The sequence below is a fragment of the Lissotriton helveticus genome, chromosome 1_1 (genome assembly GCF_964261635.1).
Source record: "Lissotriton helveticus chromosome 1_1, aLisHel1.1, whole genome shotgun sequence".
Lineage (NCBI taxonomy): Eukaryota > Metazoa > Chordata > Amphibia > Caudata > Salamandridae > Lissotriton > Lissotriton helveticus.
The window spans coordinates 1,679,069,770-1,679,086,595 of NC_136057.1; the positions used below are offsets into that span (position 1 = coordinate 1,679,069,770).

Genomic DNA, 16,826 nt, shown 5'->3' on the forward strand with positions numbered 1-16,826 from the left:
CTGGACTCTATGCTGCTGAAAGAACAGGTTTTGAAAAAGATGGCAACTGGGCCTAAAATGCAGCCTAGTTAACAAGAGCTAGGAAAATCCATTTGTACATGTCTGAGGAAATTTGTTTCAAATGCAGTAGCACTATATCGGCGCATGCATGTATATTTGAGAGCAAATATACATTCTGCACATTGTTAATAATGAACAACAATATAAACACACTAAAACCTTAAAGGTACACTTTGTTCCTCTAGAATTGGTTCGCAGAAAATCATTGTCTACTTTTCTTCTATAATCTGCCCATGGTAATTGAAACTATAAATAATATCAACAATCATAGATGGATTATTGTGCCATTTGTACAGAGGCAATCTTCATATATGCAACATTTGAAAGAGAATGTTAATAGTATTCTTAATACATGCAAGGGCGCCAACAATACATTACAGACTGAAGTAATTTGTCATCATTCGCACAAAAAAAACTTCTTGAGCCCTTTAAATGTTTGGTATTAGCCCTGCCCTATGTCCAGCATCTAGCCCCAAGCCCACAAGGCCACAGCTCAATTTGATGAGTACATGCACTATTTTCCGTTTAAAAGCACTGAACACGACACAACATGCACTGGGATGGGAACTGTGACAGAAAGCGTTACATGTATGAGTGTGTGAAATTGGAGTGGTGCCAGAAATCTGAGCATGAAGTGAAAAAGACCTGAGGGAGCGCGAGATGCATGCGAGCAGGATGTAGGAGCAATGCAAGCATGGGCGTCCGCAGGGGGGGCAAGAGGGGGTGCTTGCCCCCCCTGGAGGATCGGCCCACATACCTGGGCCGATTTTCCTACATGAAAGGTTGCTACAGCGCCGAGTGTGACTCTCAGCAGGTCAGAGAGTGAGGCCGGTCCATTGCCATGGGCAGAATGACAATGGGCCGGCAGAGGAGGCACAGCATGGAGCATCTCCGCCCATCCCAGGCCTCAGGAGGTGAGCAGCACAATTACCAAGTCTTAGGCAGTGGATGGGCGCTTTAGTCTCTCACAGCAGGCCACAACAATCAGATAAAAAGCTACAGGGGGCGCGGGTGGGGTGTTTGGGGAGCGGGGTTAGTGCAAACATTCTTAGTTTAAAAACTGTGAAGTGACAGACCGGATTGATATTGAAACTTTATTATGAAATTCCATCCGTTTGTGCAATGGGGAGAATGCTATATACAGCTAACAGTGAAAAAACTCTGCAAAAAACACTAAGGACTGAAATAACTACATTTAAAGAACAATATGACTTAAATGAAAATTCGATTTAGACAATGTTGTAGTGAAAAATTATAGATAAACACAATGAGGAAAGGAGACGGAGGTAGACAGAGGGAGACAGACAGAGGGAAGGGGGCGACAGAGGGAGGAAGACAGATAGAGGGAGATACAGGGTGGGATACAGACAGAGACAGATAGAGGGAGGGAGACAGAGAGAGAGGGAAAGAGAGGGATACAGAGAGAGAGGGAGACAGAGAGAGGGAGACAGAGAGAGAGAGACAGACAGAGAGAGGGAGACAGAAAGAAGGAGACAGAGGGAGACCGAGAGAGAGGGAGACAGAGGGAGGGAGACAGGGAGGGAGACAGAGGGAAGGAGACTGAGGGAGGGAGACAAAGGCAGACAGAGGGAGACCGAGTGAGAGGGAGACAGATAGGGCGGGAGACAGAGGGAGAGAGGGAGGGAGACAGAGGGAGAGAGGGAGGGAGACAGAGGGAGGGAGACAGAGGGAGGGAGACAGAGGGAGGGAGACAGAGGGAGACCGAGGGAAGGAGACCAAGGGAGGGAGACAGAGACAGAGAGAGAGGGAGACAGATAGGCGGGAGACAGAGGAAGAGAGAGAGAGAGAGAAGGTGGGAGACAGAAGGAGGAAGACAGCGGGCGACAGACAGAGGTAGGGGGGTAACAGAGGAAGGGAGACAGACAGGGAGACAGATAGAGGGAGACAGACAGAGACAGACATAGGGAGGGAGACAGAGAGAGAGAGGAAGACAGAGAGAGGGAGACAGACGGAGGGAGGCAGAGGGAGCCGGAGAGAGAGGGAGACAGAGAGAGAGGGAGAGAGAGGGAGACAGAGAGAGAGGCAGACAGAGAGGGAGGGAGACCGCGGGAGGGAGGCAGAGGGAGGGAGACTGAGGGACAGAGACTGAGGGAGGGAGACAGAGGGAGGGAGACAGAGGGAGGGAGACAGAGGGAGGGAGGGAGGGAGAGAGACAGAGAGAGGGAGACAGAGAGAGAGAGGGAGACAGACAGAGTGAGTGAGACAGAGGGATACAGAGGGAGACAGAGAGAGAGAGAGCGAGGGAGAGTGAGAGAGAGAGAGGGAGACAGAGAGGGAGGGAGAAAGAGAGAGAGAGGGAGAAAGAGAGAGAGAGGGGGAGGGAGACAGAGACAGATAGAGACAGACAGGGACAGATGGAGGCAGAGACAGGGACAGGGGAAGACACGCAGAGACAGACAGAGAGACGGAGAGGGAGACAGAGGGAGGGAAACAGGGACAGATAGAGACAGACAGATAGAGGCAGAGACAGGGACAGACAGATAGGGGCAGAGACTAAGACAGACAGAGAGACAGACAGACATAGAGGGAGACGGAGGGAGGGAGAGAGGGAAGGAACAGAGGATGACAGAGTGAGACAGAGAGGGAGATAGAGGGAGGGAGAAAGACAGAGGGAGACAGAGAGAGGGTGACAACGGGAGGGAAACAGGGAGGGAGACGGATGGAGACAGAAGGATGGAGACAGGCAGAGGGAGACAGGCAGAGGGAGACAGGCAGAGGGAGACAGTCAGAGGAAGACAATCAGAGGAAGACAGTCAGAGGGCTACAGACAGAGGGCGACAGACAAAGGGCAACAGACAGAGGGAGACAATCTGAGGGAGGGAGACAGAGGTAGGGAGACAGAGGTATGGAGACAGAGTTAGATAGACAGAGGGAGAGAGACAGAGGGAGGGAGATAGAAAGACAGACAAAGGGCGACAGACAGAGGGCGACAGACAAAGGGCGACAGAGGGAGACAGACAGAGGGAGACAGACAGAGGGAGAGAGACAGACAGAGGGAGGAGAGAGAGAAAATTAGGGAGGGAGACAGAGGGAGAGAGAGGGAGGGAGACAGGGAGAGAGAGCGAGATAGACAGAGTGAGTGAGATAGAGGGAAACAGAGAGAGGGAGAGGGAGGGAGAGAGAGAGATAGAGAGAGAGGGAGGGAGACAGAGGGAGGGAGACAGACAGAGGGCGACAGACAAAGGGCGACACACAGAGGGAGACAGACAGAGGGAGGAGGGCGACAGAGGGAGGTAGACAGAAAGAGGGAGAGAGAGACAGACAGAGGGAGGGAGGGAGACAGAGGGAGGGAGACAGAGGGAGAGAGAGGGAGGTGTTGTAAATAAAACAACGGTATTATTAAGCATTAGCTGAAGCCATAATGCATCAGTCCAAATATCTAGTATAGGGGTTCCATTTTGTATTTCGAGTCCACCATTTTCATGCCCTACATTGCCATGTGCTCAATGTTCTGATTGTCCTACCTCTCTGCCAGTTACACTGTGGATTCTACCTAGCAACAGTTATTATTAGTCCTTCTTGAGAGTGTAGCGCATGCTCAGCAGAAGTAACAGTTGTTCCTTATTAGCATAGCCCTCCCATGTTCTAGAAATACTGTTAGCTCCACCCACTGATATATTTGGAAATGTCCTTACGTGGTTGCAACCTCTGTCTAAGCTGTAAGCTGAACCCCTTCCACTGTGTATAAAAGGGGCCATGTGCTTGTATTCAGTGTGCTACTCTGTACAATACTGTAGAAGTGTTGTGGAGGTTGTATCACCACCTTTAAAGGTTTATTAAACTATGTTTTTGTATTTCCAGTTTCCTTGCCAACTTCATTTGTAAGTCTAAGGACTTTGTACACAGAAGGGCGAACCCTTTCGGTACCTTTGGGCCTTGCTGAGGCCTGAACTCATCAATTGGCGCCCGTCACGTGGGGCTCATCGGCGACTCGGAGGCTCGAAGGACTGGTCGTGACGAAGGAGTGGAACTCTGCCGGGGAAGTGATCACTGCCAGCGGCGTCTTTAGTCCTGGCATCCTGAGGTATTTCTTCCTTCCTTCCGATCTGACCATCTGGGTGGCGCCGGTCTTCGACTGAGACCTCTTCTGTCGGTTTGCTGTGGATAAGCTGTTTGAGCAAATTGTGGAACTTGGCAAGTGGAATCTGGACGCTCGTGCTTGGTAAGGACCAATGTATGGTAATTACTGTGAGTGTTTATGGTAGCCAGTGATTAGCAAGGCAGTTTTAGGATACGCTTGCTGTGGCTTATGGATATGGATATGGATATGGAGATGTTTGGATGATCGATCATATTATGATTATGAATATGGGTATATATGCGTTGCAACACATATAGGTAGGCAATGTGGAGATTTTTCTCCAACATATGGTTGTGAGCGGCGCAACGATTAAGTGCCATTTTTCTGTATAATATTGCGTATTTCGCACTATTTCTAGCATGTCTACTTTTAGCGCACTACGTAAGTGGTGCTGCTGTGGAAACCGGTTAAGTCTTGAAGAATCGCAGCCGGCTCCCCCAGAAGGGACGCCGAATAGGGATATGTACATTAAGTTTGGTCTTTCCCCTATAATGTACAGCACATTGTGGAGGAAGTATACCAAGAAGGATCCTGAGTTGAGATGGCCTTTGTATGGTTCGTTTGATGTGCGCAAAATTGAGTATGTGGAACAGTGCCTGTGTAAGCGCCGAGCGAGACAAGATATGTTTGAGAGTGTGCGAATGTGGGTGAAAGAAGTACGTGAGCGTGAGAAACGTGAACATGCGCTGATTGAGAAAGAGCAGAGGAAGAATGTGCGTGAGAAGGCGCAAGAAATGAGACAACGTGAACAAAAAGACGCAGAAGAAAAACGGGAAAAGGAACGTAGATTGCAGATATCTGGCCAATATCCCATTCGTCGGCCTCTTTATCCTGTCCTTAATAATTCTGATGATGATTTTTCATTACTAGATCGTTCTCCGCCTCCGTATGCTGGCCCGTCTGCTCCGAAAGGGGAAGATGAGGATTCTGGATCATTTAAAGATAAGGTAGACACGCGGTCTAAGCTAACATCTGATCGTATGGCGGAGCTCCGACAAATTTCTTATCGTATTCTTAAGGGTACAATTCCTCTTGCTGAAATATTGTTGTCTCTTGAAAAATGGCCGGACAGGGAAAAAATTTATTTTCTTGAAACCTTTTCTGATGAAGTAGTCGGGGCTTTTCGAAAATATTCTCCTGTTCTTGAACCTGATGACATAATACAAGATAAGAAAGAATTGCGTAAAGGTCTCTTTTCTCCTTCCCAGGCAGCTGATGCAGTTCGACGGTTATTCGTATTGCGGGATGAGGCGTCTCGGTTACGAGAAGAAAAGCGACAAAAGACGGTGGACGACAAAGAGACGGGTTTGAGTGGCGACGGGAAACAATCACCTATCTTTTCTTCAGATAAGGTCGATATTGTGCATGTTAAACCTATGCGAGAGGCAGCGCCTTTGTATGTTCCTCCTAAAGGAGCGGGTACTAGTTCAGATAAAGATTCAGCTGATGCCCGAGGGTATTTTATCTATAATTGGGTATATACTCCTTGGAATAGAGCGGATGTTATGGCCTTAAAGAAAGCGTTACCTGACCCACGGAAAAATCCTGCTGCCTTTTATGAGGAAGTTGAGGGGGCTTTGAATTCTTGTACTATGACATTAGCTGACGTTGATTTAATCTTTGGTCTTATATTACCCCCTGACATGTGGAGATCAGTACGGAAAATTGATGATTTAGTGACGTTTAAAGCTAAATGGGAAGACATTGAGGAGGAGGACAGAGCTAGGAAACCTGCGCAGAAACCACCCCAGCTCATTCTAGACCTCCCTGCTGCTATTTTGATTAAATTAAAGACGATTATTCCCCCTAAAAAGATTGACTGGACTATGTTAGCATCTTGCAAGCAAAAGACAGATGAATCAGTTTCTGACTTCTTTACGCGATTTGAAGAAACTTTTCATGATTTTAGTGGTCAGTCTCTGACGGATGACACGGGTCGACATCTGTTTGTAGACAAATATGTTTCAAATTTATTACCGGGAGTAGCAGCTCGGTTGAAAGCGAGTGAAAGCTCCTGGACGACTTCGACTCCGGCATCCCTCCTGACTATGGCTCAGTATTACGAGCGTCAGGAATTAGAAGCAAAAAGTAATGAAGATAAGAAATCTAAGGATTTGAAAACAAAAGTTATGTTAGCACAAGTGTATGGACCACCCCAGAGAGGAAATAATAGAGGTGGTCGGGGTTTTTATGATTCTACATATAACCGCACAGACTTGGCTAAAGATCAATGTGCATATTGTAAGCAACGAGGCCACTGGGCCAATGAGTGTCCTTTAGCGCGAGAACACAGGGCTATGGGACGGGGTAGAGGTTTTGGGAGAAATCGTGGGGGTTTTTCTGGCCCACGAGGTAACCTAAATGATAGGGCTAGATTCGAATCTAGGGAGCAACAACAAGGAGGGTCTAATACCTTTGATAGACGAAATCAGTATCAGATGTCTGACTATGTGCACCCCGAAAGTCATGATTCCCAATATGCATAGGATTGCGTAGGATGGGGGGAGGAATCAGTTGAAGTACCAGTAGATCAGAGGGGTCCTTATGTTACAGCACATGTTTTGGGTTCTACTGATCAGTTTCTGGTTGATACAGGGGCTACTCGTAGCGCTTTGTCTAAACAATTGGTTCCGAGGGCTCCCCTGTCTGGCTTAACGATCACATCTGTAGGGTTCGATGGAACACCTTCTCTTAGCCCATTATCCCAACCCCTTGCATTTCATGTCGACAAATTTACAGCACCATGTCCATTCTTGCTTTCCTCAAACACGCCTGACAACATTGTGGGTCTAGACATGCTGAAACATTTTAGAGCCACAATCCGCTGCTCCCCTGAAGGAGTACGCGTGATTTTAAATGACAATTACCCTGCAAAAGAGAGAGTGTGTATGGTCGCTGAAAGTGCTGCATTAGCCTTTTTACCTCACACGTTGTGGGCTACTTCAGACACTGATGTGGGACAGATGGTCATTCCTCCGGTTCACATTAGTGTGAAGGAGGGAGCTGTGTTACCACGCCTGCCTCAATATAGGATTTCACAGGAGGGTGAGGAGGCGCTCATACAGATTGTGCAGGATCTCATCCGAGTGGGGGTGGTGGAAGAAGTCCCATACAATGTTTGTAACAGTCCTATTTTACCAATCTTGAAGAAAGACACTGATACTAGGGTATATCGATTTATTATTGATTTGCGGGAGGTGAACAAGATAGTGGTGCCCCAATACCCTGTTGTTTCTGACATCACGACACTCCTTACCTTAGTTCCACCAACAGCGACAACATTCTCGGTTGTCGACCTGAAGAACGCCTTCTTTTCGATCCCTATTCACCCTGATAGCCGTTACCTTTTCGGCTTCACTTTGAATAATCGATCGTATAGATTTTGTAGAATTCCACAGGGCTATACTGAGAGCCCTAGTATCTACAGTCAGGCGTTGAAAAGACAGTTGGATTCCTTTGTCTTGCTTGAGGGGGTAGTGCTTATTCAATATGTCGATGACATTTTGTTGGCTGCTGACACCCCTGAGCAATGTGAGACTTGTACGTTGTCCTTGCTTTCCTTTTTGGCTTCTCACAATCATAAGGTATCTATGAAGAAATTGCAATTCTGTAGACCTAAGGTGACCTACCTAGGCCACCTTTTGTCTAAGGAGGGGCGTGCACTTACATCAGATCGTATCCAAGCCATCCTGGACACACCAACACCTTCTACACAGAAAGATGTTCGAGCATTTTTGGGTCTTACGTCCTTTTGTAGGCAGTGGATACTGGGGTTTTCACATATAGTCAAACCACTGTTAGCGCTATTGACAAAAGACACTCCAATTCCCCTTCCTTGGACAGATGAATGTGAAAACGCTTTCCAACAGTTACGTCAGGCCCTTTGTTCAGCACCAGTGTTAGGCACTCCTGATTACACGAAACTTTTCACATTATATGTACATGAGAGAGATGGATGTGCGTCATCTGTGTTAGTACAGATGCACGGGGACAGGCAGCGTCCGTGTGCATATTTCTCGGCATTGCTCGATCCTGTCGCTCGGGCATTGCCGGGGTGTTTTCGTTCGGTCGCAGCGACAGCTGTGTCAATACGTCAGAGTGAGGGAATAGTGTTATCTCACAAGCTGTTAGTGTTGGTTCCCCATGCTGTTGACGCCCTTTTGAATCAAACAAAGACGCAGCATTTAACAAGTGCCCGTATGACCGGATATGAACTAACGTTGCTGGCTCCCCATATCACATTGAGGACATGTGCTACGTTAAATCCAGCAACATTGTTACCATTCCTGACGACTCAGCCTGAGGCACAAGAAGCACATGATTGTATTTTTGTGACTGAGGAACAGACAAAGGGTCGTATCGATCTCCAGGATACGCCTTTCTCAGATGTAGATGGAGAATTATGGGTGGATGGCTCCTGCCTGAAGCTACCGGATGGTACGACTTCGGCAGCATATGCCATCACTACTTTGTATACTATCGTGGAAACAGCACGCATTCCACAGAAATCAGCCCAGGCAGCGGAGTTGATAGCATTGACACGAGCATGTGAGCTTAGTGCAGAGTTGTGTGTGAATATTTATACAGATAGCCGCTATGCTTTCGGAGTAGCGCACGACTTTGGCCTGCTCTGGAAGGAAAGAGGTTTTCTGACATCACACAGAACACAAATTATGTATGGAGAACTGGTGCACAATCTTTTGACTGCCCTGACATTTCCTAAGAAGATAGCTATAGTGAAATGCAGTGCACATAAGAAAGTTATTGACAAAGTAGGGCAAGGAAATGCTTTCGCTGACCAAGTAGCACGAGAAACTGCAATAAGACCTGACTCCACTTCAATGTATGTTGTGAAGTCACAAGCAGAACGATGGCATGATGCTAGGAAAGAAGTGAGGGAAATACAGAGAGTTGCTTCTGATAAAGAACGAGAGCAATGGTCTGAAAATGGAGAACTGGATGATGAAGGTTGTTGGCGCAACAAACAAATGGATAGGTGGAAGTTGCCCACAGCTTTTGTCCAACCTATGGTTCAAATGGCACATGGGCTAGCACATGTTGGAGCTTCAGCGATTGTGAAATTGCTTGCGCAAGTTTGGGAGCATCCAGAGATTGCTAGCACGGCCAAGAGAGTGGTACAGACCTGTATGATCTGTCTTAAATACAACCCAGGGAAAGGAACACGGACTCCAGCAGGAGGATTTGAAATACCTACTGCACCTTTTGAAGTCCTGCAAATGGACTATATCCAACTTGAACGCTGTAATAATCTAAAGTACGTCTTGATAGTGGTGTGTGCTTTCAGTAAATGGATTGAAGCCTACCCTACTAAGGACAATACTGCAATGACTACAGCAAAGGTGCTACTGAAGGAGTTTTTCCCTAGGTATGGTGTTTGTAGACTATTATGGAGTGATAACGGGCCTCATTTTATAGCAGACGTTATCAAGTACGTTCTGAGAGGTCTGGGGATAAAACAGAAGTTTCATGCAGTGTTCCATCCACAGTCGGCTGGCTTGGTGGAACGCTACAATGGAACACTGAAGCTTAAACTAGCAAAGATCCAGGCTTCCACTTCTCTGACTTGGCCCGACGCTTTGCCTTTGGCATTGTTGTCAATAAGATCAGTACCACACTCCCGAACCGGCCTTACACCGTATGAAGTGGTGTTTGGTCGTCCCATGAATATTTGGGGAGTGCCTAAACCAAGTTCCGTATATGATGTACCTTGTGTATTGATGAATGACTATCTGGCACAATTAACTGATAACTTGGTTTCTATTCATCAACAGGTTCGAGAAGCACTCCCTGACCGGTCCACAGGTGAGGGTCATAGTCTCCGACCCGGTGACTTCGTCCTCATCAAGGCGTTCGAGAGGACGAGTGGCCTGGAGCCCCGATGGTGCGGTCCCGAGCAGGTTCTGCTCGCAACAAGAACGGCCGTCCGAGTGACCAACCGGAAGAACTGGATTCACTCCCTTCATTGTCGCAGAGTGCAACCCGGATTGGTGGAGCCTGCCGTGTTGACTGACCATCGAGAAATCCTGACTACAGAGAAAGGCCCTGCTGTGGTACCTGATGAGCAAGAGGAGTTCTTCCCGGACCCGACGACTTCTGGAGTAAGAAAATACAACCTTCGACCCAGGAAGAAGTTTTCCGCTGTTTAGACTGCTGTCAGAACGGCCTCTTGGTTGGTGCAACGGAGAGCCGATGAGGCAAGGGGGGGGGATCAGCCTTGCATTAGAGTAGTGACACCCGTCTTGGCCCGTTGGTGAAGAAAACAACAGCCGCCTTGGGGGAAGAGTTCTGACAGCCTTTTTTTTAGTTTCAGGAAGATTTGCGAGACATTTGTTCAACATGGAGAGAAAGAAAGTGATCTGCGCCTTCGGATTTATTGCTAGTGTGGCAGTTGTTGCCATTATCACGTGGTTTGTTGAGGATGTAATTCCTGCCCGTGATCTATATGTGGTTTCTACACCGGTGCCAGAGGAGCATTTCTTTTATACGCTCCCCTATCAGGAATCAAAACACCGCTTGTCCTTTGTAAATAACACCTTCATTCAGATGCTACATCATACCCACACTGCTACAAATGAAACAAATTGCTGGATATGTGGTATGATGCCAGCGCACCAGAAGAAGGGGGGAACACCGTTTATACCTCTCCCTTTCTCTCATAATGGTTCTTGTCGTGCCTGGTATACTCTTCTATTTGCCACAAGAAAGCCTGCTGTTGGAAGATTACTTTTTAGACTAAACAAAGAATGTCACCAGAATAAAGACGGCTATCCACAAGCCAATGGAACTATATGGGAGTGGGAAGAATATCGACCAGACAATGAGTCTACTCCCTACATTTTTACGAACACTAGAGACACTGTCGAAAGTGAAAAATTTGTGATCTCAGTTGCACAAGCACAAGCAGACTTATGCGTACAAAGTGTTGGGAACATCCCTGTAGGTGTTAGTGATTGTATTAAAGTCTTAAATATAGATGGTCTGAATAATAGCACATTTTTAGCATCCCATAATACATATTTTGTATGCGGTAATAGAGGATATTATCGATTACCAGCTGGCTGGTCAGGAGTATGCTATGTATCGTTTTTATTACCACCAGTGTTTTTAGCACCTGCCACTTATCATAAAGACTTGAAATTGTTGAATAATGCCACTGTGAATAGATACAAACGTACTTTATCTATCGATGATGTGGACCAGACCGACACTAGTTTGCAGCAATATGTAGATTTTAACCTAGGGTTATTCTTTTTTGTTGGAGCTGCCCTAAACAGTAGAAAGATAAGAAGATTAACTAGAGTTGTAGAGGCAGTGACCAACCAAACTGCTGCAGCACTAGGAAACGTAACTGAAGAGTTGCAAATTACTAGAATTGTTGCCCTGCAAAACAGAATGGTGTTAGATGTCATATTAGCAGAAAAAGGAGGAGCTTGTAGACTTATTGGAAGTAGCTGTTGTGTCTTCATCCCAGACAACTCGCCTTCTGTTTATAATGCCATAAATAAACTACATAAAATAGCTGCTGACATACATGTAGATAATGGTACATGGACCTTCTCTAGTTGGTTTTGGACCTTATTTACTACATGGGGTTGGAAGATCCTCACTGGCCTTTGTATAATAGTAGTAATTCTTTTTACTTGCTGTATGTGTATTCAATGTGGTCCTATGATATGTTCCCTTTGCATTACCTCTTGTATACCCAATAAGAAAGCTGTTTCCGAAGCTGCTTATCAAAAGAGTCTAACTAAAGAGATTTCTAACATTATGAGCATTGATATTCAAGATGAGTTTGATGACTACCCTATGAAATGGAATGGCTTCAGCTAACGCTGAAAGGGTCGTCTGTTGTAAATAAAACAACGGTATTATTAAGCATTAGCTGAAGCCATAATGCATCAGTCCAAATATCTAGTATAGGGGTTCCATTTTGTATTTCGAGTCCACCATTTTCATGCCCTACATTGCCATGTGCTCAATGTTCTGATTGTCCTACCTCTCTGCCAGTTACACTGTGGATTCTACCTAGCAACAGTTATTATTAGTCCTTCTTGAGAGTGTAGCGCATGCTCAGCAGAAGTAACAGTTGTTCCTTATTAGCATAGCCCTCCCATGTTCTAGAAATACTGTTAGCTCCACCCACTGATATATTTGGAAATGTCCTTACGTGGTTGCAACCTCTGTCTAAGCTGTAAGCTGAACCCCTTCCACTGTGTATAAAAGGGGCCATGTGCTTGTATTCAGTGTGCTACTCTGTACAATACTGTAGAAGTGTTGTGGAGGTTGTATCACCACCTTTAAAGGTTTATTAAACTATGTTTTTGTATTTCCAGTTTCCTTGCCAACTTCATTTGTAAGTCTAAGGACTTTGTACACAGAAGGGCGAACCCTTTCGGTACCTTTGGGCCTTGCTGAGGCCTGAACTCATCAGAGGGAGACAGGGAGAGAGAGGGAGGGAGGCAGAGAAAGAGCGAGGGAGAGAGAGAGAGAGAGAGAGAGAGGGAGGGAAACAGAGAGACAGAGAGAGAGAGAGAGAGAGAGAGAGAGAGAGAGAGAGAGAGAGAAAGAAAGATGTGTGTATGCCGGGTCTGGTGGCTAAGTGAAGAAGGCGTCCGCTGCAGGGACCTGTGTTCAACCTCATGGTCATAGTTTTTTGTTGCTCTAGCCTCTCCCCCCTCGCCTACTGACCCCGCCTCCACCTGTGCGGCCCTCGGCCCAAACCACACTTTAAATTTGGCCCATGAGAGAAAGTTTGAGAGTAACCATGTTCTAGAACCGCATCAACCTGATTTAAAATGTTTTTGTTTTTTTTCGGTCATTTTTTGTTTTTCCTTCTGTTTTATTGTAGTTGCCAGGTCGTCTGCTGTGGTGCCTCACAAGATTTTTGTCTTCCCCCTATGGGTTTCTTTGTTTATTTAAGTTCTTTGTCTTGATTTTTTTTAATGTATTTAATACTTGTGTTCAATCATGTCCGAGGATGGTAATGAAGTTAAAATGTTGCCTCCCCCTGGAAACATTTCTGCGGATGCCCATGAATGCAAGCATGTGTGTGAGGTGTCAGAGGGTACAACATGCACCAGTGCATGAAGCAAACATTGTGTCAGAAAGCAGACCACGTGTAAGAGTGTGAGGCAGGAATGACGTCAGAACCTTCAGCATGCATTGGTGCACAAGGTGGGGATGGTGGCAGTGCACAGCCTGTACCAGACAGTGTGGCAGGACATTTGTATGCACCACAACATGCATCCCAGAATGACGTCAGAGAACACAACATGCAACGAGGCATGAGAAGGGGGCGGTAACTGAGCACATTACATGCGTCAGTGTTTGAGGTGGAACGGTGCTGGGGTCACACCATGTCACAGAACATGAAGCAGGAAGGGCGCCGTGCAGAGCATGCAGGGATGGCGCCAGCTGGCATTTGAGACATTTTTGCGGGACACGACGAGTCAGCAAACTCATAGCTTCCGTCAATCTGGCGCCATCTACTGGTATAGTAATGTTGTTGCCTCGTCATTAATAAACAGCACAAGCCTGCTTTAAAATCTATAAATGTTGCAGCACTAGTGCTGGGCCCTGGAGAACTAACTGCAAGTCTTGGGAATATTGATCCCCGATCCCTTTCTAATGGGTCTGGATGCCTGCTCGGAGCACAAGGTGAATCAGGGCGTGAAGCGGTATAGTTGGCAACTTTCCTCACGGGGTGACGCAAGAACTGTGACAGATGGAATTGCAAGTATCAGTGGTTGAGATATCAGAGGCGCTAGAGCGTAGAGCAGTGTATTGCACTGCAATATTTATATAGTGATTCATATCCCAGTGGTGGGTGCCAGGACCCTTGTTTGGACTGGTAGTGCTGCACTGTGGTGGAGCACTTGGTTGGTAGAATGTTGTTTTACATGTGAGCCTTTGTAGGAAGCGGTTTTAGAGTGGTGCCTGAGTGATGATCTCATGTTGTTTTGGTGAGCAGCGCTTAGAAGTATGATAGAGGAAAACTTGTGAGGCACATGCTCTCAGATTGTGGTTGTATTTGGTTAGGCGCTAAAGGCTAGCTGTGCAGGTCACTTCTTTTGAGCAGGGTTTCCTTGCATTTTCATTCTACTTTGAGTACACATTACAATTGATTTGTAAGCTACACAGAGGCCGCGTGGATAAAGTGTAATTAAAAGGCAGAGAAAGACAGGAGTGGACCAAGATCTGCTCGGATGGTCTATTACAGTTTTCCTCTCTGCCATTGTGACTATAGATACAGATAGTCACTCAATTCCAAAACAGACAAGCACTCACTGGCTGCAGAGATCAGTTATTAATGTCAGGCCCTGGAGAACTCTAACATAGCCCATGATTTTAGGCCCTGACTTCTGCATAGTGTGACCAATCTCTAGACATCTATATATCTGTTTTGGAATTGAGTGGCTGACAGGAGTGTATGTATATATGGTTTCATATGACATTAATATGTTACAAGGAGTCCTTGCATTGGATAAAAATAGCTAGAAACTACATTAAACATCAAATCGATAGGCCCAAGACAGTGACAGTGGCACAGTGAAGGAGGACTGGGTGTCCCAAGATGGTGAATGAGTGGTGGTAGGTCCAAGCTAGGAGGGGCCTTTAAGTCCTGTATGGTGAAGTAGGGCCTGGAAGATCAGAGGGATTGACTGGAAGCAGTTAAAAGATCTAAAGAAAAGAGGTGAGTTTGGTAGACTCTAAAAGAATTACAGACTCGCAACGAAAGGGGGAATGCAGGCTCAAGATATGTTGGGATTTTGCCACAGTTGTATGTAATTGTGAGCCTGATAGGGTCGTGTTGTAAGGAGAGGCAGCAGTGATGTCTCCAAGCTAAGACTTGTCACATTAAAGAAGCCTTTTACAAACCAGAGCACTATCTGAGTGGGTTACACTGTTACACCCAAATCCGCATTGTCCCAAGACTCCACATAGTTCTCCCACTTTTGAGAGCTGATCAGGTGCAGTAAACCGGCATCCGCAAAAATACACTTGAAGATTAATCTTACATGTTTATGCAAGTGCACATGTGTGGGAACTTGCAGAGTATGGATCTATTTAGAGAGCAAGAGAGTCCTGGCCATGGCTGTGGGCCTATGAATATTAACAGGATCCTTCTCAACAGGCGGAGTAAATATGAGAAGTGAATCCTATTATTTATAGATGTAGTGTTCTCACAGGAGGAGGGCCTTCAGATCTATGCAGAATTGCAAAAGGGCTGGGGCAGTTCTGATGTTGACGGAGCTGTAGTTCCAGATCTTGGAGCGCAGGTGGAGAAGGACTGTCTTCCGTTTTTCTCCTTTCTGCATTTTTCTGTTTTGTATTCTGGCGATGTCTTGCCTTCTGGTGTGGCCCTTTCTACCTTGGGTGGCTAATTGTTCGGAAAGGTAAGCACAGGTGGCTTTTCTAGTGATCTTCTATGTGATGCAGTTGGTGTTGGAGATAATGCAAGCTTGGAGATGGAACCAGAGTAGTAATGTGGTGTTCTGTTGGACCTTCTTCAGGCTTTTGATGAGACGTGCTGCACTTCTTAGTTGTCCTATTAGAACGTCAGGATGCCCGATACTCCACGGGACCGCTGTCCATCAGATTTTATGACAAGTTAACATATTGGTCTCCACACAAGTCAATGGGGCACACTGTGCATTGGCATTCACGCATTACTTGACTATATCCTTTCAAACAAAACAGCTGACTATACATAGAACAAGGTGATTTGCTCAACTAATCAGCTGGACATACATAGAATGATCCCTGATGAAGTTTTCTGTCACATTTACAGCAACAGACAAAACACCTGTTGGCAAGTGGAAAGTTCAAGGTCACGGGCGAAATTGTAGATTTGAAACCTAATAAAGAACTGTTGATACCACAACCTCAATGCTAGATTTCTTTGAGTGCTTGGAAAACTTTCTTAATTCCGGATTCAGGAAGGAAATGTTTAAATATTTTCAGCTACTTATAATTCAAAACAGATTGAAATATTTGTGCAAGATTTATGCCGGTTTTTAGTGGCATATTTGAATGCCCTTGTCAACACTTTTCGCAACTACAGCCGCCTTCTGAAGATCTGTGATGTGATACTTGGGGTGAGCTGAGGGGGAGGACATTATGACATTCACCAGTGACCTACTATGGGCAATCCTGAGAGGGTTGGTAGACCAATTCCGCGTCCTTGATAGGGCACCCCGCATTGAAGGCACCCTGGACATTTTTACTAGAGTCCACTTCTTTGAGGACAAGGAAGCCATCTTGAGGGCAGCTCAGGGGAAAGTGGAAAATGTCTTCTGTGGTCACAGGGTGCAAATCTTCCAGAATCTCTCTCCTCTGGCACTTAAAAAGAGGCAAGACTTTAAGCCTATCACTGAGAAGCTGCACAACCAGAGTATCAAATACCAATGGGCTCACCCCTTTGGGCTACTCTTTCAGTGGAATGGCAAGCAGAGAATGGTGAGGTCCCTGGTAGAGACTAAAGATATCCTTGGTCTGTCAGAGGGGTCACCCGACTGGGACCCCTTGCCCCCCCCACCTGAGAGACCTGATGGATGGTACCCCATATGGAAAACCATTTGTGGCAGCTGTGGAGGCTACAACTTGAAAACTAGAGCCCTTCACAAAGTTAAGGAGGACATTA

General features: G+C 46.2%; 1 protein-coding gene across 1 annotated transcript; it reads left to right on the plus strand.

Moving 5' to 3' along the window:
• The first annotated feature begins 3,715 nt into the window (after positions 1 to 3,715).
• On the plus strand, positions 3,716 to 16,079 carry LOC144764946 (syncytin-2-like). The gene is made up of 3 exons (XM_078650305.1): positions 3,716 to 4,243; positions 9,955 to 11,716; positions 15,975 to 16,079. The coding sequence occupies exons 2-3, from the start codon at positions 10,520 to 10,522 to the stop codon at positions 16,077 to 16,079; spliced, it is 1,302 nt and encodes a 433-aa protein (XP_078506431.1). The 5' UTR covers positions 3,716 to 4,243; positions 9,955 to 10,519.
• The last annotated feature ends 747 nt before the right edge of the window (positions 16,080 to 16,826 follow it).

Coding starts and splice junctions, on each gene's coding strand:
- LOC144764946 (XM_078650305.1), top strand. CDS start 10,520: ATGGAGAGAAAGAAAGTGATCTGCGCCTTCGGATTTATTGCTAGTGTG. Junction 11,717..15,974: donor AAATAGCTGCTGACATACAT/GTAGATAATGGT, acceptor TCACATTTACAG/CAACAGACAAAACACCTGTT.